The 20505-nt window shown below is 50.4% G+C and overlaps 7 protein-coding genes across 7 annotated transcripts; 2 read left to right on the plus strand and 5 right to left on the minus strand.

Annotated features, from left to right (window-relative positions):
* Positions 1-906: 906 nt before the first annotated feature.
* Positions 907-1166, plus strand: N7487_003588 (uncharacterized protein; the record flags this gene model as incomplete). The annotated part of the gene is made up of 2 exons (XM_056871335.1): positions 907-970; positions 1036-1166. The coding sequence occupies 2 exons, from the start codon at positions 907-909 to the stop codon at positions 1164-1166; spliced, it is 195 nt and encodes a 64-aa protein (XP_056729055.1).
* Positions 1167-1593: 427 nt separating this feature from the next.
* On the minus strand, positions 1594-4584 carry N7487_003589 (Hsp70 family protein; the record flags this gene model as incomplete). The annotated part of the gene is made up of 1 exon (XM_056871336.1): positions 1594-4584. One exon carries the CDS (start codon positions 4582-4584, stop codon positions 1594-1596), a length of 2991 nt encoding a protein of 996 aa, XP_056729056.1.
* Positions 4585-5382: 798 nt separating this feature from the next.
* N7487_003590 (uncharacterized protein) lies at positions 5383-7454 on the minus strand (the record flags this gene model as incomplete). Its single annotated transcript, XM_056871337.1, has 2 exons — positions 5383-6071; positions 6122-7454. The coding sequence occupies 2 exons, from the start codon at positions 7452-7454 to the stop codon at positions 5383-5385; spliced, it is 2022 nt and encodes a 673-aa protein (XP_056729057.1).
* Positions 7455-9747: 2293 nt separating this feature from the next.
* On the minus strand, positions 9748-11486 carry N7487_003591 (misato family protein; the record flags this gene model as incomplete). Its single annotated transcript, XM_056871338.1, has 6 exons — positions 9748-10009; positions 10084-10164; positions 10229-10605; positions 10675-11113; positions 11163-11365; positions 11415-11486. The coding sequence occupies 6 exons, from the start codon at positions 11484-11486 to the stop codon at positions 9748-9750; spliced, it is 1434 nt and encodes a 477-aa protein (XP_056729058.1).
* A 346-nt stretch (positions 11487-11832) lies between these two features.
* On the plus strand, positions 11833-13903 carry N7487_003592 (uncharacterized protein; the record flags this gene model as incomplete). The annotated part of the gene is made up of 2 exons (XM_056871339.1): positions 11833-13102; positions 13137-13903. The coding sequence occupies 2 exons, from the start codon at positions 11833-11835 to the stop codon at positions 13901-13903; spliced, it is 2037 nt and encodes a 678-aa protein (XP_056729059.1).
* A 1340-nt stretch (positions 13904-15243) lies between these two features.
* N7487_003593 (uncharacterized protein) lies at positions 15244-17463 on the minus strand (the record flags this gene model as incomplete). The annotated part of the gene is made up of 6 exons (XM_056871340.1): positions 17316-17463; positions 17207-17241; positions 17068-17137; positions 16841-17008; positions 16432-16781; positions 15244-16382 (listed from the first exon to the last, which is right to left on the minus strand). The coding sequence occupies exons 1-6, from the start codon at positions 17423-17425 to the stop codon at positions 15244-15246; spliced, it is 1872 nt and encodes a 623-aa protein (XP_056729060.1). The 5' UTR covers positions 17426-17463.
* Positions 17464-18247: 784 nt separating this feature from the next.
* Positions 18248-20243, minus strand: N7487_003594 (Dyp-type peroxidase; the record flags this gene model as incomplete). Its single annotated transcript, XM_056871341.1, has 8 exons — positions 18248-18540; positions 18612-18917; positions 18978-19075; positions 19132-19242; positions 19297-19389; positions 19448-19842; positions 19903-20137; positions 20197-20243. The coding sequence occupies 8 exons, from the start codon at positions 20241-20243 to the stop codon at positions 18248-18250; spliced, it is 1578 nt and encodes a 525-aa protein (XP_056729061.1).
* Between the last annotated feature and the right edge of the window lie 262 nt (positions 20244-20505).

Consider the following 20505-nt stretch of genomic DNA (forward strand, 5'->3'; position numbering starts at 1 on the left):
AATTGGTCATCAATACACAGATAGAAAGAACCCCAAGTGCCAAAGCTAACGATTTCCCCAGAGAGGAAATTACTGATAGTCATTGTAAAATGATCCCAAGTGGACACTTCCGATATAACTAATATCCCGAGACTTGAATTTTAATATCGTCTTCAAGTGCCCATTGTCAGTATGCATACTTTTCCCGGCCCAATTCATGTCTCGAACTATTGGGATAAGGTCTATAGTTGACAAGAATCCCACGACAAGTTGCATAAGCTTACCTCAGGTCGGATCGAGGTTTTTGCAAATTAACTAGACGAATTTGAAAGCAAATATGGTTTCTTACTGGATGTCTAGATGAAATATACTTAGCAATGCCGGACTGGTAAGCTCCTTGGTTGCTAAATAAAGTCGAATATAAACCAGAGACCAAGACCGTAGCAAACCTGTCAGGTTGAAAGAGCCGACACATAGTAATCGAAGGTATTTAGTAATTCCCAAAACTCTATGCCTAGCATCACTCAAATATCTAGCATTAACTTCCCATTTCCATGATGTTCGCAAAATCACCACGCGCCAAAACTAGGAAAACCTGGAATTCTAAATCAGACGTTCCGACAACGAAAATGACTGGACGCTGCTCATGCAACATACCGATGAAATCCACTCACTCTCCGATCAGAGCTGAGAAGTGTCGCTGATCGGTCTTGTACTCTGAAAGGAAGATGAAGCCGACCCTCGAGGTATAAAATGGAGGTATTCGCCCGCTGTTCTTGATATCAGTTCTACAGGAATCAACCATCCATCTTTACCAAGCTTCCTTGCAAAGTCATTCGGTGAGCCTCGTTAATACTTCACATCTATCACATGCCACAATTGAGCTGATCACTAACTCTTTATGTCATAATAGCTCGATCTAAAACAATGAAGTCCAACTTCCTCATTGCGCTCTTCAGTTTGGCTCTGGCCGCTGTTGCTGCTCCTACCGGTATGTCAATAGTCATTCCAGAACTTTATTTGGCTAGAATGTTTCTAATTTGGTGATAATGATAGGTCCTGGTGGTGCTGGCGGCGGTGGTGGTGCTGGCGGTTCCGTGGGCGGCGGTGGCGGTGGCGGCGGCTCAATCGGCGGAGGCCTCGGTGGTGGCTTTGGGGGTGGCTTCGGTGCTGGCGCGGGAATCTAAAAAGGATTTCTCGAGACCGGACTAATGCATTTGGCATTTTGTAGTCCGTTGAAGTGGTCTCTTGATAGAAAATAGGGTGGTAGGATGGATGGTAGGACTAGCAATGACAATCTCATCCTACTTTATTTGCTTCCATGTTTTTGTAGAGCGTAGGTGGTTTTTTCACAAGGCACTTAAACCGCTGCGTAAGTACTCCCTCAATAGAAGTTTCAATAGTACAAGAAAACAAGAGGAAAAGATAATAAAACTGCTAACGCTCAGCCCAAACTCCATTGTGATTCTTTTTTCTATCTTCCAGGATGTAGTGTGTGCATGATACATGGGTTGCGTTAGAATGAAAATGAAATGCTCTATACGAGTCATAACTGAAAAAAAAATGTAAACAAATGCAAGATGCATAGTGAAAAGGAACAAGGGGGTGGTTATTTTACAGCTCATCTTTGGGAAGATCCTCCTTCTCCTTGGGCTGATCCTTGCCCTTACCCTTGCTCTTCTCGGCTTCGGGCTTCTTCTTTTCTTTAGATGCCTTCTTACCGCTGCTGCTGCTGCTGCTCTTCTTCTGCTGGCCAGCGTTTGCGGTCATTCTCTCGTACATGCGGTTAAGGATACGCTCGAACTCGCGCAGCCGCGAGTCAACCTCCACAACGGTCAAAGCAGGGTCGTCAGACTCGGTAAGCTTCTCTTGCAGACCGAGCTGGGTTTCGAGCCAAGGGCTGGTGGACTCGTAGGCCTGGGTGATGGCCGTGAGGTCGGCGGGGGTGAAGAGGGAGTACTTGGGACCAGTGGGCTTCGCTGTAGCAGCACTCTTGGTAGATGTGGTGGAAGAGGAAGAAGCGGAGTATGCGTCTTCATCGAGATCATCGAGACCCTCGTCAGAAGCGGCGGGGGCTGGGGTCGATGAGCTGGTCTCAGTGGGGCTGGAGGTGGAGGAGGCGCTTGAGGCCGAGAGAGAAGAGGAGTAGATCTGCTCGTCGTTGTCGATCTGGTTCTTGATCAATTCCTTCATGGATTCGGCGTTCTTCAGCATGTCCTTGAGCAACTGCACGCGTGCGGGGCGAGAAGAGCTCTCCTTCATCCGCTTCAGTGCAGGGTTGACGATGGCCTTCAGGTCCTTGAGCCTCGACTGGAAATCGGCAGTCTTGGCGTTGTCACCCTCTTCGTACAGCCAGTCGCTGGCCTGGGAAACTCGCTCGGAGAGAACAGTCAGCTGATCCGGCTTGACTGCCTTGATGAACTCCTCGTTATCGGCGAGGTCTCGACTACGGTAGATGAAAGATTCCAATTCATTAAGAGCCTCTTCACGGAGGATGCGATCATGGTCCGAATTATCGAAGGCAAGAAGGCGGCCGTTGATGCGATCGAGCTCCGCGACTGATGGTGCCGGGGTTCCAAGCGCGACAGAGTTTAGGCTGATCGGGATAACTTCAAGCTTGACTTGAGGAGTGGCCTTTGCGTCCTTCTTAGCATCCTTCTTTGCGTCCTTGGTGGACGCGGTGGTGGACTTGGAACTGGCGGAGGATGAAGTGGAGGACTCCGTCTCGGGCTCGAGGGTGATCGATTCACGAGGCTCGCCATCTTCGCCGAGGGGCTCCTGCTCGTCTTTCTTACCGAGGCCGAAGAAGCCCTTGACGTCTTCAACAATTCCCTTCTTCTCCGACTCCACCTCGCAGCTAACAGTACCAGCCACAACTTCGGGAAGACCGTCCACGGGGCTGAGGCGGATCGTGAACTTCGTAGTAATGTTTGAATTGGTGCAGCCGAAGTTATCCTTGAGCTTGGCAACAGATGCAGTGAGGTTCTGGGTTTGGACACTGAGGATAGGTTGTTCTTCATCCTGGGCAACATGCTGGGCGAAGCTAAATTCGAAATCCTCCAGGTTCTTCACAGTGACTTGCTTCTCAGGACCAACCTGGGAAGTGGCGGTGAACAGCTTCTGGTTTCGTTGCTTGCCGTCTGAGTTCCACTTCAAGGAGATGGGGTATGTAGCGGCATCACCGGCGCGAATGTCCTTAACACGGAAACTAGGGCTCAGAGCAGCTCCCTTGAAGGCAGCACCAAACACAGCCGCCTCATCAGCGTTGACGTTGGTTCTGATCTTCTTAGCAGAGCCGACAAAGTTCTCCAATTGCTTCTGGACGAAGGGGGTCCGAATTGCTCCACCGTGAAGCACGACAGATTCGACATCGCTCAATTCAAGGCCGGCTGCTGTCAAAGCCTGCTGCACTGGTGTTCCAATACGGGCGACATACTCAGCAGCCATCTTCTCAAAGTCGGCACGGCTCAACTTGTACTTGAAGTTGACACTCTCGTCGTACAGTCCCTCGAAGCTTGTCGAAGTCTCGGTGTTGGCACTCAGAACCTGTCGGAGCTTCTCCGAATCCTTCCAGAGTCTAGACATAGTTTTTCCGTGAGCCTTGATTTCAGCCGGAGTAACCTTATCCTTGAGCTTCTTCTCCTCAACCAAGTGGGCGATCATGTCGTTCACGATGAGATCATTCAGGGAGTCACCTCCAAGTGACTTATCCCAACCAGATCCAACAACATGAACTTCCTGGACAGTCTTGTTGAATTTGCCAATGTCCTTAACTTTGCGGCTCTGGAACCGCAAAACACTCGCGGTCGTAGATCCAGCACCCATGTCATATACGATGTGGTATTCAGGCTTCTCGCCATCGGAAACACTGGGGAAAGTACGGCTGGTGGCGTAGTTCAGACCGACAGCCAAACCATCACTGACAAGAGCCTGGATCTTCAGACCCGCCAGCTCAGCCGCCAACTCCAGGCTGCGCTTCTCCTCCGCGGTGTAGAACACAGGGTAGGTAATGACGACATCGCGGACATCGGATCCCTTTCCAGCCAGCGCATCAGCATTGGACTTGATCTGCTTCAACTGCATTGCCAGAATCTCCTCAACCAAAAAGGCTTCCTTCTTCTGCGCCTCTCCCAGCCGGTTGCTGCGGAGAGCAACAGAGCCGCGACCATCGGGGGCGGACTCCAATTTCAACGCGGGGAACCTGCTCCAATAAGCCTTGACTGCCTCCTCGTTGCCATCATTGAACGGAACGCCCAACAGAGTCTTCAAGTTGATGTAAATGTCGTCCGGGTACCGAGCCGCGAGGGCGAGCGCATCACCACCATAGAACCGTTCGGGAAAAGGCGAATCACTCTCTCTTGTAGGCTTGAAAGCGACAGCAGCGGACTCCTTGCGCTTCGAATCTTTAGTGAGGACGATCTCAAGCGGAATGCCGGGTTTCACGAGAGCAGCTTTGAAATATTCAGTACCGATGTCGATGCCCAGAACGGCCGATCCGGCGGCAGAAGCTGGCCCAGCGAAGCTGAGGAGGAATATGAGGAATGGGAGGACCACGAGCGATAGCATTGGCGAGCTCGATAATTGTCGGCGATTTAAGAACGCCATGATCTATGTTTAGGCTCCGGGCTGTGGGAGTCAGCCAAATTGCTGATATAGGGAGTTGCTTGCAATTTCAATCGGGATAAAGTACCCTTTTTCACACATATACAGACAGATTGACAGATATTTAATCACTCTACCGGTTTGCCGAATAGTGTCGGGGTTCGGGCTAGCTTTGCGCCAGAGGGATGATCGGATGGAGCTATGGGATAGCTCAAGAGGGCTGTTGGTTTGGGCGATAGGTAGTGGGGACGATGAACAGGGGAAGAAAATCAGAAAAATGACTCAAAATTAGGCCATTTGAAAGCAAAGGGATACTGTGGCCACTTGGCAGTAACTTAACATGAAGCCTAAAAGAGCTGTTGGATGAGGACACGGGTCATCATGCAAACACACCGGCGGATGTTTGATGTTTGCACTGCTTATCGTTATCGCATTATGTCATAGCCCTAATTTCGAACAGGGCTGAATTGTATACTAGACGACGTGTGAATGTCCGAAGTTTATAATCATGATGGCAATTGTGGGTAAATGTGAATAAATATCAATTCATAGACTAACGAATATATGACTAGAATTAGGGTTCCATAATCATGGATAAGGAGCGTCAAGTCGTCAAGAAACTCATTAATAACCATCATCCTCGCATCCTTCTCAAGAACAGATATTGTCAAATACAATTTTTTGGTATGTTTTTTTCATGTTTTTTATGTGCGTCGAGACCATCATCCGGTTTCTCGCAAGTCACTGCCAAGAGAAATGATATCATATCTCATCTGACATATCAAGTTCCGTGTAGATCAATTAGAGCAGGGCAAACAGCAGAACCAAGCCAGGGATGAAGGCTGCGGCCGACTTCTGCAGAGCTGGAGCACTATTGAAAACCGGCGAGGAGGAAGCAGGGGGGGCGGAAGTGGAAGAAACAACAGGGCTCGACTGTGCCGGGGCAGTAGGCTGAGTACCTGGAGCAGTGGACTCGGTAGCTGGAGCAGTGGGCTCGGTAGCCGGAGCAGTGGGCTCGGTAGCCGGAGCAGTGGGCTCAGTAGCTGGAACAATGGGTTCAGTAGCTGGAGCAGTGGGCTCAGTAGCTGGAGCAGTGGGCTCCGTAGCCGGGATAGTGGGCTCGGTAGCTGGAACAATGGGTTCAGTGGCTGGAGCAGTGGGCTCAGTAGTAGCTGGAACAGTGGGCTCAGTAGCTGGAACAGTGGGCTCAGTAGTAGCTGGAACAGTGGGCTCAGTAGCTGGAGCAGTGGGCTCCGTAGCCGGGATAGTGGGCTCCGTAGCCGGGATAGTGGGCTCCGTAGCCGGGGGAGGCACCACGACAGAAGTTGTGGAAACAACCGGGGGAAGGGGAGTCGTATTCTTGGCGGGCGGGGCTGTGGGCTGAGTGCATCCCTCAGTGCAGGTAGAAACAGACGTCACGGTGATCGTGTTGGTCTGGGTCACGGGGTGGGTATAGGTTGACGTGCCGCTTGTGACGGTGCTCCATGTTACTGGTCTTATTAGTAATTGTAATTGATGGAACAGTCAAAACTTTACTTACTTGGGCAGGTAGTAGTGGTGTAGGTGGTAGTTATGATAACCGGAGGAGGAGTGCCAGTGGGGGTCTCAGTCTCACAGGGAGTGGTAGAAGCGGGAGGAGGCGTGGTGGGAGTTTCGGTCTGGCCAGTCGTAGTGCTGATAGGAGGAGGCGAAGTAGGAGTGTCGGTCTCGCAGGGAGTGGTAGAAGCAGGAGGAGGCGTGGTGGGAGTTTCGGTCTGGCCAGTCGTAGTGCTGATAGGAGGAGGCGAAGTAGGAGTGTCGGTCTCGCAGGGAGTGGTAGAAGCGGGAGGAGGCGTGGTGGGAGTTTCGGTCTGGCCAGTCGTAGTGCTGATAGGAGGAGGCGAAGTAGGAGTGTCGGTCTCGCAGGGGGTGGAGCTCGCAGGAGGAGGCGAAGTAGGAGTGTCGGTCTCGCAGGGGGTGGAGCTCGCAGGAGGCGGCGAAGTAGGAGTGTCGGTCTCGCAGGGAGTGGTAGAAGCGGGGGGAGGCGTGGTGGGAGTTTCGGTCTGGCCAGTCGTAGTGCTGATAGGAGGAGGCGAAGTAGGAGTGTCGGTCTCACATGGAGTTGAGCTCGCAGGAGGAGGAGCAGTGGGAGTGTCAGTGTCACATGGAGTTGAGCTCGCAGGGGGAGCGGTAGGGGTATCAGTCTCGCAGGGAGTCGAACTCCCAGGAGGAGCAGTGGGAGTATCAGTCACATGAGGGGTTGAGGTCGGTGTCGTATAGGGAGGCAGAGTTGGAGGCAAAGTTGGGGTATCAGTCTCGCACGGGGTCGAGGTAGGTGTTACAACCGGGGGCGTAGTAGGTGTGTCAGTCTCGCACGGAGTGGAGGTCTCAACTGGCGGGGGAGTTTCAACAGGTGTCGAGGTAGGCGTGACAACCGGGGGCGTAGTAGGTGTGTCAGTCTCGCACGGAGTGGAGGTCTCAACTGGCGGTGGAGTCTCAACAGGTGTGGACGTAGGTGTCACGACTGGGGGCGTAGTGGGCGTCACAACCGGGGGAACAGTAGGTGTGTCGGTCTCACACGGAGTGGATGTCTCAACTGGCGGGGGAGTTTCAACAGGTGTCGAGGTGGGCGTCACAACTGGGGGAACAGTAGGCGTGTTGGTCTCGATAGGTGGGGGAGTCTCAACAGGCGGAGTCTCAGTCTCGCAGGGAGTGGTCTCTTCTGGGGGACCACCGCCGCCTTGACCACTATCACCACCCCACCAAGTACCACCACCGTCATGGTCGTCACCACCGCGGACAGCAATGTGAGCCTCGCCAGCATGTCTGGGGGTAATGACCATGCCAGACGCCAAGGTGGCGGCGTAGAGCAGAACGATTGGAGCGCCCCGCATTTTGACTAGCAAACGAATGGTTGTTATGTATGTACTTGATAGCTAGGGCTGACGATATGTTCCTTTGAACGAAGGACGATAGGAACCGTAGCGAGAGAGTTCCTACACGAGCAATATAGACAATTGAAATATTTCTAGGAGCGAGGCTGGGGGAGATAGGGCAGGTTTATATGTGCCTTCGGAGTCAGGTCCCCTCAGAGCTCCAATTCCTGTTTGGCTGGCTCACTCGATAGCTCCGTTCTGTTGGCGATTGGGTTAGTGTGGACCAACTAGTACCATATTGGGCACTCAGAATAGAAAGTCAGAAGAAAAAGTGGCGCTCATATTCTAACGCCGACCGGAACTGACATAAACGACCAGTACTTAGTACGGAGTAGTCGACCCGCATCTTCCCAGCCAAGAGGCTGGTGATGGTATATGGTGTACCGGAACTTGGATGCAGAGGCGAGAGCTAGCGCATGTACACGGGCCCAGTTGACTAGCGACCAGGTACTAGGGTTGAGCCAATGATAACTTGACCAGGTCTCAGATATTGGCGTGTGGTTTGTCGACCCCAAAAACCTGAGTTGGAATGTCCAAAGTCAAAAGTGTCCAGAACCCGGTGGATGGGCGGATCGGCCGATTGACTCTAATGATGCAGGTCGGTTCTTGGCAATGCGGGAGATAGCTCTGGGATTTTCCATAACAGTACCAAGTACGTGCCCAGCTTCTAGATTTGCAAGTTTCCTCCCTTTTGTTTGTTGTCTGTTTCCCTTTGTCTTGATCTTCCAGAGTGCTATGAAGTCTGGTATGAAAAATGTCTCTTCTCCACGTCATGAGACCGAGCTATGAATAGCTCTTGAGTTCGGCCCACAATCCCATTTGTCCAAGTAAAAGTGTGGGGAAACATCACGAATGACAGTGAGAATTGGAACTGTTGTACGGAGTATGACTAGAGCAAAGTAAGTGGGAATAAACCTTGGAACTCTGGTAAGGCATAAAAAGACAATAAGGAACAGTGGCCCGATATCGGTGATTCCCCGTCTAGAGTCTAGACTTTGGGTCATCAGGGTCTATTCCAGGCCGATGACTGCAAAATTGCCGATCAGTTGTCTGTGGATCTGCGTTGGCAAATGTGAGTACACTATGTTGTTGGAGCGGAGGACGGAGCAGTCACAACTGCCCCTGGGCAAGTGTCTACTATAATGCAGGTGACGCGGGTTCCAACAGTTGCGAGTCTCGCAAAAGGATGTTAAGCCAATGCAGGACAGTGGATATTGTGGCACACGCCCTGGACAGCCCTGAGGACCCTGATCTCCTTTTTTCCTTTTTCCCTAAAAAAATGGGAAGTTCCCGAGGCCCCCGCAATTGGCGTGATATGGACCCCCTATGGATCCCTCATAGTGATGATGTCAACGTCTTGTTTATTTTGCTATTTTGCTATTTTTCACTGTTTTCCTCCCCTTTTGCTGTTGGTTTGGCCCTGAGATATTCTCTTTTCCCCTTTTTCAATGTCAATATTCGTTCCCTACATCTGACGTATACAATATGGATATTTCGGAACCCCTAGGACTACCCTATTCTTCCACGGCCGTATGACGGGAAGTCAATCTATTCCAACCTTCTCCCAGTCCAGACTATTGGAATTTTCAATCGGACTGATGACGCGCTCAATCTTGTTTTTACAAGAAAAAGGAATAATAGCGGGGTAGATGAGCTGTTGGACTTTTAGAATAAGCCTACGGAGTACGGAGTGCACAATATACAACAGGCACTGCATAGGCGTTGTACATGTACTTGGACTATTACAAAATACTATGTAGTCACACAATAAGAAACCTTTGGAATTCTTGAAATTATACTAGTCTTCTTCCAGAATATCGAGGGATTCGTTCGTTCAGAAAATGCGGGGGCATTGCAAGGTTCAAATGTACCAAGGAACCTTCCATTCCATACTCTACTCCATAACCTTGGAAGTACCTACGTTTCTAAAATTAGGATATATGTCTTGAACACTAAAGTCTTGGGGCCTTGGGGGAAATATGATCCAAGAGATCCCCAGCCTTTTAAATTGCAGGGAGTTGAGGAGGCTGGGTGCACATGGCTGTTTTCCCGTCCATCTACAGAGTACGGGGTGATACTTTACACAGGGCCTTAAGCCACAGAGCTTTTCCAGGTGTTTTCCGGGGTAACACAGTGGTGGTATTGCATACTCCGTATATTGGACCTGCGTAATGGGAGGCAAGTACCGCCCGAAACCGGCTATATACCCTGTCATTTTTAGATGGTGATGATATCAGCATATGTTCTTAGTCTAGTCATCCTCATCGTCCGAGCCACTACTCCACCCCGTCTCGTAGTACTCTCGAATCTCGCCAAGCCCATTTACCAAGGCCTCACGCTCATCGACTGAGACCAAACGTCCGGCCGTTGCCGAGATAGCCTTGATCCTCTGAGCTGTCCTTGTCGAGGCGGTCAATGCGGTAAACACATTTACTCCAGTACCTGTCTCGGGGGTGGGGAACATGTCGTGCGGGAAACTGTCAAGAATAGGCATGCTAAGTGGCGTGTGGAAACTATAATGGTAGTATAGAATGTGAGCGTCCTGGCTGAGACAGTAAAAGTGAATGCGAAAAATGGGGATACCTACCTTTGCAGCATCGACTCTGAATTGTACCGTCTAAGTTTGCGAAGGTACCCGACGTCTGTGTCCTCCGTGGACTCACTGTCCCTTTCCGGTTCTTCTCCACGGGTTACTTGGACTTGATTGAAGATGTGAGCCCCCCTGTTTGTACTCGCCGTCATAGGCGAAGTCAATGTCAAATTCAATTTCGGCTTTCGTTGGCCCATCCTCATTGGACGCTTCCTTGGTCTGGCCGTCATTGACTTTGATTTTATTGATGGAAGATTGCAATTCGAAGATGATGTGTGTGCCATCTTCCCCAGCGAGGGAGGCCTCGAAATGCTGATATGGCCGCAATCGGGAAGGCAGTGTGACCGTCTCGATAGCCGAGGCCAGCAAGGCTGTTTTCTGCCATTCTGATTGGCGATCAACATTGAGGTAGCCGGGCAGATTATGCGGAACGTCGATAATTGGAGAATAGAGCGAGGCCAGTGGGGAGATCGAGCAGAGTGACCTAGCCTTGTTCGTATCCTTCTTGAACTGGTGATGCTATACAGAGTTCGAAACTTAGCCAACCGAGCCCACGATTCTTCAAAACGGCACTACTGTGTCACTTACCCGTTGGCTCCTGGTGCCGTCTTCAATAGCCCACACCCAAATACTTTTCTTCCCGAATTCATCTCTTAGTCTTTCCATATACTGGGCAGCGAATCCACCCCAGGCGTCATCTGACCCGGAGAATAGTTGCAGCGCCCGCAAGTGGTCACATTCTTCAAGGAGAAGTCTCAGGTCACGGTCGAGCAAGTCATGCTCCTTATCAAGGTCTTTGAATAATTCTTCCCCGACATTCCAATCCTCAAAGGGCATGGTCTGGGAGTTTAAGTCATATTCATTTAGCTGGACAATGGACCTCGGGTGATAGTACACTCTGTTGTAGTCTGACCAGTAGCGTACAGACTCTGAGGTCAGGCGAGGGGCTGTAGTTCCCAGGTCCAAGCTTTTCTGATATTCACTTTGTTGGATTGGAGTTTGTTTTTGGATTATCTCTCGTCCATCCCTGCCAGATATTAGTTTGAAAACTTTGTCTATCGATTTGAGCTGCATACCATAATCCTTGGCCTGCCGTGGAGTCTTCACTGAGCTCGTAAAGTGCATTGTATCTGCGCAATGTTCCAAATCCGCCCTTCAGATCATAGATTACTGTGCGTGGAGTGTAAGTTTCAGAGCCATCTGCTCCAACACCCGGCCGAAAATGAACATCATGATCAACATCAGACTGTTCTCCCTCGTTGTATGTAAAGTATGATTCCTAGTTATATATCAGACAGAAGTTCGCATCCGACGGGAGATGACAGTACCTGCAGATTCCAAAAGTGTGTTGCTAGATAGTTAGCCCGCTGGCCAAGCTGAAGTGTGACAATCTCATGCATATTGATGGATGAAAATGACCAACTCGCAGTGTAGCCCCTCAGTAAATTTTGATATCGACAATGCCCGCGTAAAGACGCACAGACATAGCCAAAAGTGACGCTAGTCCTGATGTGGGGGAGTACCGCACGTGAGTGTCTAACCATATCTGGGAAGGTGCAGCGAGTCACCAGGGCAACAGTCACCTGATCATTCCAAAGAGGGCAATAAACATGTTTCTGTGGGTGCGTCACCACCATAACTCCACAACGGTGATTTTCCCTCGTGAATCTCCTTCCTCAATCCTGTGATGATTCTTTGACCTTGTGATCTTCATCGGTTGGATCCACTAGTTGTCAAGTATCTACGATGGAGTCTCCAACACGTCCCATCCTCAGCCCCTCAAAAGCGCTGAATCCGGTTTCGCCGGAACGCATGAATCAACAAAACATACCTGCGTCTCCCTCACTACCTTCCGATCTTCTCACACTGCACCACAAGAGTACCCGGGGTGTTTCGGAAGTTCAAGCCAAAGTGGCATTTTTAAACGGTCTCTCTCGAGGAGGCAGTCCTGCCAACTCTACAGCAAACAATGCTGCTCTACAACGGGCTATCCTGGGCCGCGAGGAAGCCGAGTCCGCTCTAGCCACCGCACAAGAAGATTTATCCGAAGCACAGACACGAGAACGCCGGATCAGCGAACGCCTCGAGTCATTGCTAGAAGAGCTACACGGGACGAAAGAACGCCAGGCCCACGAACGATCAATTTTCGAAAAGGAAATACGAAAAGCCCGCAAAGAAGCTTTTAGGGCTGGATCAACCTTGGTTAAACTTCAAGAAGAATTGAAACACGCGAAATCAGAGGTCAGGGCACTGAAAGACGAAGTGGGGGCAGAACGCGAGGCGAAGGATAAGGCCAAACAGGAGGCATTTGAACGCGCCTATGCTCTGGCTGGTCTTACGGAGGAACTTGAAGTCCTGAAAGAGAAATTCCGTGCCCTCGAAACAGACAACCACTCGAGCACTCTGGAAGTCCGCGCCCATGAGATTCGGAAAGAAGATTTCGGAAGACTGTCAATTGCAGAGGGCGACCTCGCGTTCTTGACCACCCCGCGCAGACCGAAGCGGGCCGCTGCGGGATCTGTTAGATCCCCAGCTCCGGCACGCGAAGAAGATCACGCAGAGGCCACCCCTCCCAAACGCCCACGTTTGTCGGACTTTGCACCTAAGACGGAAAGTGAACAACCCGAATCTGAGACGGCTGCTGAAGTGGACGAAGATCTATTGGAGGAGATCAAGGAAGAACTAGTCTTTGAGCGTCGTCGCAGAGTCGCGGCTGAAGATATGGTGCATTTCCTCAACATCGAGTGCCAGTTCGAACGCTGCTCCTGCAGGCTTGCTGAGAGCCAAGGCCGTCGCTACATTTACGATGCTGATTACTATAACAAATTCCAAAAGCCCCAGATCGAGGCGGAAGAGAAAGCTCGTGCTCAGGAAGCAAGCATTGAAGAAGCCAGGATTCAGCAAGCCAGAGTGCACCAAGCGCCATCTGGCCGAGCTAGCACCCGCGAAGCCAGCCCTCCCCCCTCCTCCACCTCCCGTCCACCGATCCCCCGTTCACCAGGTCCCCACCCCTCAGGTGAGATCTCCTCAACACAGCGTCCACCAGGAAGAACCCGAGCCAAGTCGTACACCTCTGGCCGCCCCACCTGTTCCTGTCCACCAGCACCCCGCGGCTAGTGTGAAGGCCGAACCCGCGGATCTTCCCAAGATGCAGATGCCAGCCGAGCCCCTGGTTACATTCTCTCCAGAGACCGGCACATTCACGACATTCCCCTCTCCTCTCCGAGATAACATCAGACCTCTGCGGTTGGACTTTTTCGACACACCTGATCTCGCCGAGCCTCAGCCAGATGTCCACAGAGGTCATATTGATACCTCTGCATCACCCGACCAACAGGTGGACTCGTTTACCCCCTCTGGGGAGCCGGCTCGGGCCAGAATGCCTCTACCCATCCCATCAGATGGTGTCGCCGAACACTCGCGTGCACCGCTGTCCGTGGAGGCAAGACCATCGAGACGTGTCGAGCGAGATCCCCATGGATACCGCCAGCCTATCAACCCCCCAAAGAGAGCTCCTTCCCGACAAGAGCCACAGTCACAGCGCACTTCACACCCTGGCATTCCCGACACACCCATCGACCGCGAACAGGCCCTCGCGCAGATTAGGGCACGACGAGGTCGTACCCATAGCAAGCAGCGATCAGTCAGTGCCAGCGAGCCTGGCCGCGCAGCTCGTGCCTCGGCGGGATCCAACCCGACCCCTGCTCGGGGACCTCGACGCCTTCCCAACCCCAATCTTCGGGCTGATTCAAGGACCGAGAATGAACTTGGTGAACGCCGAGATATGAGTGCCCCTGTTCGGATGTTCCGACGTTAATGAATGCCCCTGGGATGTATGTCTCATGATGCATATTTATGTCTTTCTTTTGCATGGTCTGCCGGTGCTTGTCGTTTCCTCTAATACCCCCCGGCGCTGCATCAATTTGTCTTTATTTCATTTGCATGGCGATTGGAAGCAATATGTTTTGTTTGTTTTGTGTTTGGATCTTTTAGCTCCGATGTCATGAGCCTCAGTATACTACGGATTTAATTCCCCAACTGTCTGTCCTTCCTTTGATGCAATTTCGGCTTTAATGTCTGTGTCCCTCTTTTCACATTTCCTATGTCTGTCTGATTTTTCTTCCTCTGTACATAGATTTTGGTTGTTGGAAGAGAATTCTATTTTTTTATGGTCGCAGTCTTCTTCACACAATCTTAGGTTAATCACAGGTTATATTGCTTGGCTCGTGATAGCTACCAATGCGTGTTGACAAAGTTCTGGGATATTGGAACTACTCCACATCCCCCCTGGACGACCTATTCACTCGTTGCAAGCAGTTTACATCCTTCCTCCCTCGGGAGGATCGCAACCGACGACGAGCAAGATGGAATGTCCGAGGTATGGGTAAACATTTCCGATACTTTCCAAACTTACACTTTCGTCTTAACCTGGGGGATGTTAATCGCGAAGACAATATCCTGATGATGGCCTCTGTGTTTCATGAAGACTTCGGCAAATTTCGTTTCGTTCTTGAGGCAACGACAGTACCAAACCGGTATCGATTGAGGAAATTCCCGATTCACTAATCCCTTCTCAAGTACCCGACGAAAACATTCATCACCCTTACAAATCATGACGACCGTTTCAGAGATCCAAACCCAGAGTTTCTGGCGGTACATGCTGCCATTGGTAACATCCCCAATGCTAGTGGCCGCGCTGGAATCATTGAACTGTTGCGAGATTTTGAGGATGCCGATCCCCTACTAGCAAAAGACGGAAGAACAGACATCAGCGCCCTGCTATCTGTGAATAGACTGTTGGTTTTAAGCTCATTGTTACAATGAGCAATACTCTCATTGTTTTTCACATCCCAAGCCTTTTACCAGCTATACTCTAGCTACAACACTAATCAAAGGGAAAATATCTTAAAAAAGACATATAAAAAGACCTTCAAGAAGATTAAAAAGCATACCCAATAAAAGAGTACCAAAAAAGACGTGACAAGGTATAACCGGCCAACTATTTGTATATGGTATATCTCAAAACTAGAATCAAATGAACCATATGGAGAAATTTATATTGACCTACAATGTATAATATGTGCCTGACAAGAAACAATATCCTCTCGTGAAGATCTTCACAGAAGGAATCTCAAGGATAAAACAGAGAACCAGCCTCTACAAAACCGAGATCCCACAGCATCTAATCCTCGCACTATCAACCTTCGCACCACGACCCCACCACAAAGAAACCAGCTCCTCAACAAAGACACGGTCCGTCGCACTCCACACATCAAGCCCCATCTCCGCCATATCTGCCACTGTAATCGTGACAGTGTCATGCGAACCATCGTCCCGGTGACCAGCTCTCGACACATGACTCGCAGACCCGCTCACACTCGACCGCTGCCGGAGCAAAGGCGAGGTCCCCTCGTCCCCGCTGATAGACTGGCGAGACATGGAGAGTGAAGCATCGATATCATCATCTTCATCGATATACGGTGCATCGTTATACGCATCGTCATCGAGGTCGCTATCATAACGGGCGATGGCGCCAGCCAACGTAACGAAGATCTGTGACGTTAGACGGCGGAAGTACGCGACCAGCGCGACTTCGAGCGGCTGCTGCTCATCCTGGAGGGGGTTGCGGGGTGGATCGGCGTGGGAAGTTGAGTTGTAGGGTGGGCGGGAGAGACTCTCGACGCTTGCCAGAAGGCGGGAGTCTTGTTCTATCTGCTGTTCTTCCTCTTCCTGCGAGAGGCCGTCGCGGTTCTCGCCGGCGGAGGCCCACCAGATGAAGGAGGTGTAGGCCAGCCGGGTCCAGGAGATAGGCTCGACGACGGCGCTGGAGGAATAGGTTGAGTCTGTGTCTGATGGGTCTTGTGCTAGGGATGTGGGGCGGTCGTTGGAGAATTGGCGGAGTCCGCGGCGGAGCATTGCGTAGCGACGGGCGTCGCGCTGGGTTGCTTTCAGCTCGATTTGTTGAGTTTGGTTGGGTTTGCCGCCTGTGTTATGGACGAGGGAGATTATGGGAAAGGCTCGCTCGGCAGTTTGTTGTGAGTATGGTGCGGGAAGGGTGACCAGAATGTCGAAGAGGTTGGGCTTCATGGTCAAGACGGTGTCGGTGGAGCAGGCGATCCAACTTGGATCTGTCTCAAGGTCTATGATGCTGCGCGATGTATCGAATGAGGAAAGGTAGGGTATATCATGAATGCCGACGTTGAAGAGGGGGCGAGGGCGTAGTGGTGGTATGCGATCGTTGGGGAGTAGCTGTAGGAGGGAGTTTGGTAATGATGCTAAGAGAGATAGATCATATACTGAATCCGAATTAGCAGTAGATCGATTAAAATGCGCACAGGAGCGTACCATATTTGCACGACGAGTGTACAGGAGCCTCGCCCATAAAGAGAATGCGCTTGCGCAGCAAGGCTGCTCTGTATAGGGGGAAGATCAAAGGTCCGAAGCACTCTGTGAAATCTGGAAGCGATGAAGCGGGGTGGAAGGGTGTTAAGGCCGGCCTGAACGTTTCCAGCACCATTGCATCGCTGAAGGCGCGGTTTCGACTCGGGTGATCTGGTCGCTCGCCGGGTCGGAACCGAAGACTAAGAGGCGAGTCGAGGGGGGAGTCAGGCGCTGCAGAATTGGTCCCTCCCACTCTATATGTGTCCCAGTAATCGCATAGATGCTGCATATCCGACATGTTCTCGGCATATTTCCTATCGAGCACGAGTGTCAGTCGGAATCTCGTTCATCGTGGAGGCCTAAAGATACGAACAGTGTCAGTTCCTTGAGCCTTGGAGCGTGTCGCCAGCTTTTCCCAAGTCTTCCGGTGCTGAGGGGCACCAGAACTCCGATCGCAAACATCTTCGCATTGCGTTCAGCCTCGGTGGCGGGATGATTGAGGAACGCGCTGATACCGGCATACTGTTCATGGACGAAGTACCTAAGGAGCGCGTCAGCAAGGATCGGATCCAAAGCCTTTGAATACGCCGAAAAACATACACCAGGTCTTCAGTCACATTGTGCAGCCCAGAGGGCAGCGATTTGTATTCCACAACCCCTTCAACCTCAACTATTCACTCGAGAGTCAGTATCGCGTGTCGGAGCGATTGTAGCCTCGGCTAGATAACTGATTGCTCACCTCCCGGCGCAGTTCGTTTCCACGAGACGACATATCTATTGTCGCAGATGTCAGCAATAGGTTCCTAAGCTTGAGAGCTGCGATGCCCAGGGCAGGGAGTAGGAATTACCCGGCTCTGATGTCGAAGCTAATGACGAACAAGGCGGCAATGGCTGGTGGCGACTCCATATTGGAACGTGGGACGTCAATGCCTAAAGGCCTAGGAGATTCAGATACCATTTTCAAGGAGAATCATGGAGTGCGACGCCATTCAAGCTGTGTCGGGGAATCACGGTAAGTTGAGGGGTGCGCCTCGTAAGGGGACCTTGGCTATGCGGAGTTGGGATTGGAGCCTAAGGCACCAACTTCGGGATCTACAACAACTTCGGTTACAGAAAAATATACACATTTAATACCACACAATTAAGACATGGAGGCATGTAGTTCCTGGTGAGGTCGGATAGAACTTCTTTAGAAATTGGTTGTAAGCCAGGGAAACCGCAATCGATGCGCTTCTGTCGATGCCTAAGCTGTATATTACCCGTTCATCTAGCTAAATATTAGGAACCTCTTCTTAGGCTAGAGTGCCACCACTTCCTCATATAATACCTTACGCTGTCTCGAATTGTAACATATATGGCGGGTGCTCGACGATAGAAATGAAGCAAAAGCAACACACTAAGTGGGCTGATTTGATAATGACCTTCAATTATATATTGCTGGATTTTATGTTTCTCTTTTCATAAGATGGAGGACCTAGTTGTAGATTAGTGCTCAATATTTTAGACAAACGAGTTAATGCTCCCTAGCTTCGGTACATTATACATGAGGTTGTAAAGATCTGGGAACTTTGTTTCGGTTTCTAAGCTGTGTTGAATGATTATTATTTGATTACCAAAGTTATTTTAGGGCTTATATAACAACCAAGAGTAGACGCTATATCAAAGAAGGCAAATTTGTGTTTTAAAAAAGAAATATTCTCCTGAGGATATTGATTATATCAAGACTATGTAGCACGATATATACTTTGTACTACAGTGATGGCTTTCTGACTTCCCGCAATTAGGCATTTTCTTCACGAAGACGTGCCAGTTTCTCTTGGTCAAAGATACCAGGGCCAGTGAGCTCATTCTTCAATGTTGAAATAGAAGGCATAAAGAAGTAATCGCCTCCCCTTTGAACAACCCAGCTGTCGAGGGGCATGCGGGCCTCGGTAGGATATTTGCCATCAGGAAGACCGATAGAGCGAGGCGGGTGGTGGTCCAATCTCTGGCCCACAAACGCATCGATACCTGGACCTTCACCACCGACAAAGTTGCTCTTGCGGTCGGGGAAGTGGTGGTTGCTTGCCCAGCCTGGGAAAAAGTCAAATGTTAGTAAGGTCCCTGACAAATGTTATGTCCAATTTCAAGACTTGAGTGCTTACGGGTAGTCAAGAAGTTGAATCCATTTCGGATGTCGCTCTGGTAGCAGACGAACAAAAGTCCACGTTCCTTATCCGCAGACGACTTCCTATCAGTCATTTCTTCGGCTGAGACTTCCTCGCCATATGGAATTCCTCGGCGGATAATAACGGCGTGGTCGTGCTCTAAATCAGCTCGTGGTCTCATTTTCCGAGTGTGGGCCGCGAAGGGGCACTTGTTGTGCTCCTCGATAGGGTGGTAGTCAAAGTTATTTGACGAGAAGAGGGACTCGTCCGAGTCATCATGGGGAGACTCATCCACAGGGGTTCCTTGATATTGTTCAGCAATTGTTATGTAAATATTCAACAGGGTTAGTCTTTGTCACGAACCGTTCTTCCATCTTCCCATCAAGTATGCAGCAAGCTTCTCGGCTGGCCTGGGGTGGTCTTGAGTGAAAGGCGCATGCTTCGCATTTTCCTCCATGAACCTATACACTCAGTCAATGCCAAATGCGTCAAGGTAGAACAACCAGAAGTCACTTACTCTTCAAATTCAGGAACGAGTTGCTGGAGGTCACGGAAAACAAGGAAACTGCCATCCTTGGCCCATGCCGGTTGGCCCATCGGGTCGCCCTCGTGCCCGCAAACAATCAATCTGCATTTTTTCAGTCCGATAGTTCTTCGTTTAAAGGAGTGTGAGGACACTTACCCTGACTTCGTGGCTTTAGGTTCCTTTCCCACGGGTTGTCTTTCATCCCAGCCCTCAATGATAGGCTGACTGATCCCATCCTTGAATCCAAAGCTGAATATAATGGTAAGTTTGGCCCGTAAAGACTCTCCGGCACTTGATAGCTACTTACTGTTCCTTTCCTTTCATCAGGCCTGGACGAACGTTTCCCTCTCTGATTAAGGTGAACTCGATAGAAGGGTCCTTGCTGAGGACATATGTGTCCGGGTTGAGAGGTTCTCCCTCCGCGGCTAGGAAATGTTCCTTCACCTCGCTGATCTTGGTATCCAAATCACGCCTCAGGCTCGCGGTCACCATAATAACACCATCAATGAGTCTCTCGCCATTGCTAGTAGGCTTGTATTGCTCTCGAAGCTCATCTGGGTTGTCCCAGCCCTCGCCCACAAGATCCGCATACATGCCCTTTTCGAACAGTCCACCACGAAGTTGCTGCTTCCGGAAGATAGTGGATAGCTGCCTGTCCTTTTTAACGAGGGCCTGATCCTCGACACTTATAAATGCTCCAAGCTATGAGTAATCGCTTATCAGTATGTGTTGTATGGTAGTAAGAGCAGTTGGAAAACCTACTGCTTCAAGACCGGTCGAGGTAAAGGCAATGTTGATTCCAGGTAAACCTTGAAGCTTAGCGGATCTCTTTGAGAGTTCGGCCTCCTTCTTTGCCTTCTTAATGATAGCGCTCATCTCACAGGCATCTTGGCCCGTAGTGATCTTGGGAATGAATGTCTTCAACCGGTCCTTGAAATCAACTCGGTTTCGAACACGGAAGAAGAGGAAAGATTGGAATCTTTTTGGGAGACCGGGCCTGACGAAGGTAAGTATTTTGAAAGATGTTTCTGATATATGAACATTAGGGAAACTTACCAAATATCTCCCTGGATATTTGACTTAATTGCCGAAGTAAGACTCATGGTGGAATGTTGAACTCTTAAAGAGTGTACAATCCAATGTCAATGAAGGCTGCTGTCAAAACCACACAGGTTGATCAGAGGGGATAGGATAATTATATGAAAAGAGAGGGGATGGCTCGCCATCTTCTCAACCAACAACTATTACATTTTCTGACGAAAAAAGCAAGCGTAGGATGCGGGGCAGGACAGGTTTCTGATTGAACCACACGTAGTAGCCACTGGATTAGATTACCCCTTACGGAGTAGATACGGAGCATTCGAC

This window comes from Penicillium crustosum, assembly GCF_028827405.1.
Source record: "Penicillium crustosum strain IBT 35664 chromosome Unknown utg000002l_segment0_segment0, whole genome shotgun sequence".
In the NCBI taxonomy this organism is placed as follows: domain Eukaryota; kingdom Fungi; phylum Ascomycota; class Eurotiomycetes; order Eurotiales; family Aspergillaceae; genus Penicillium; species Penicillium crustosum.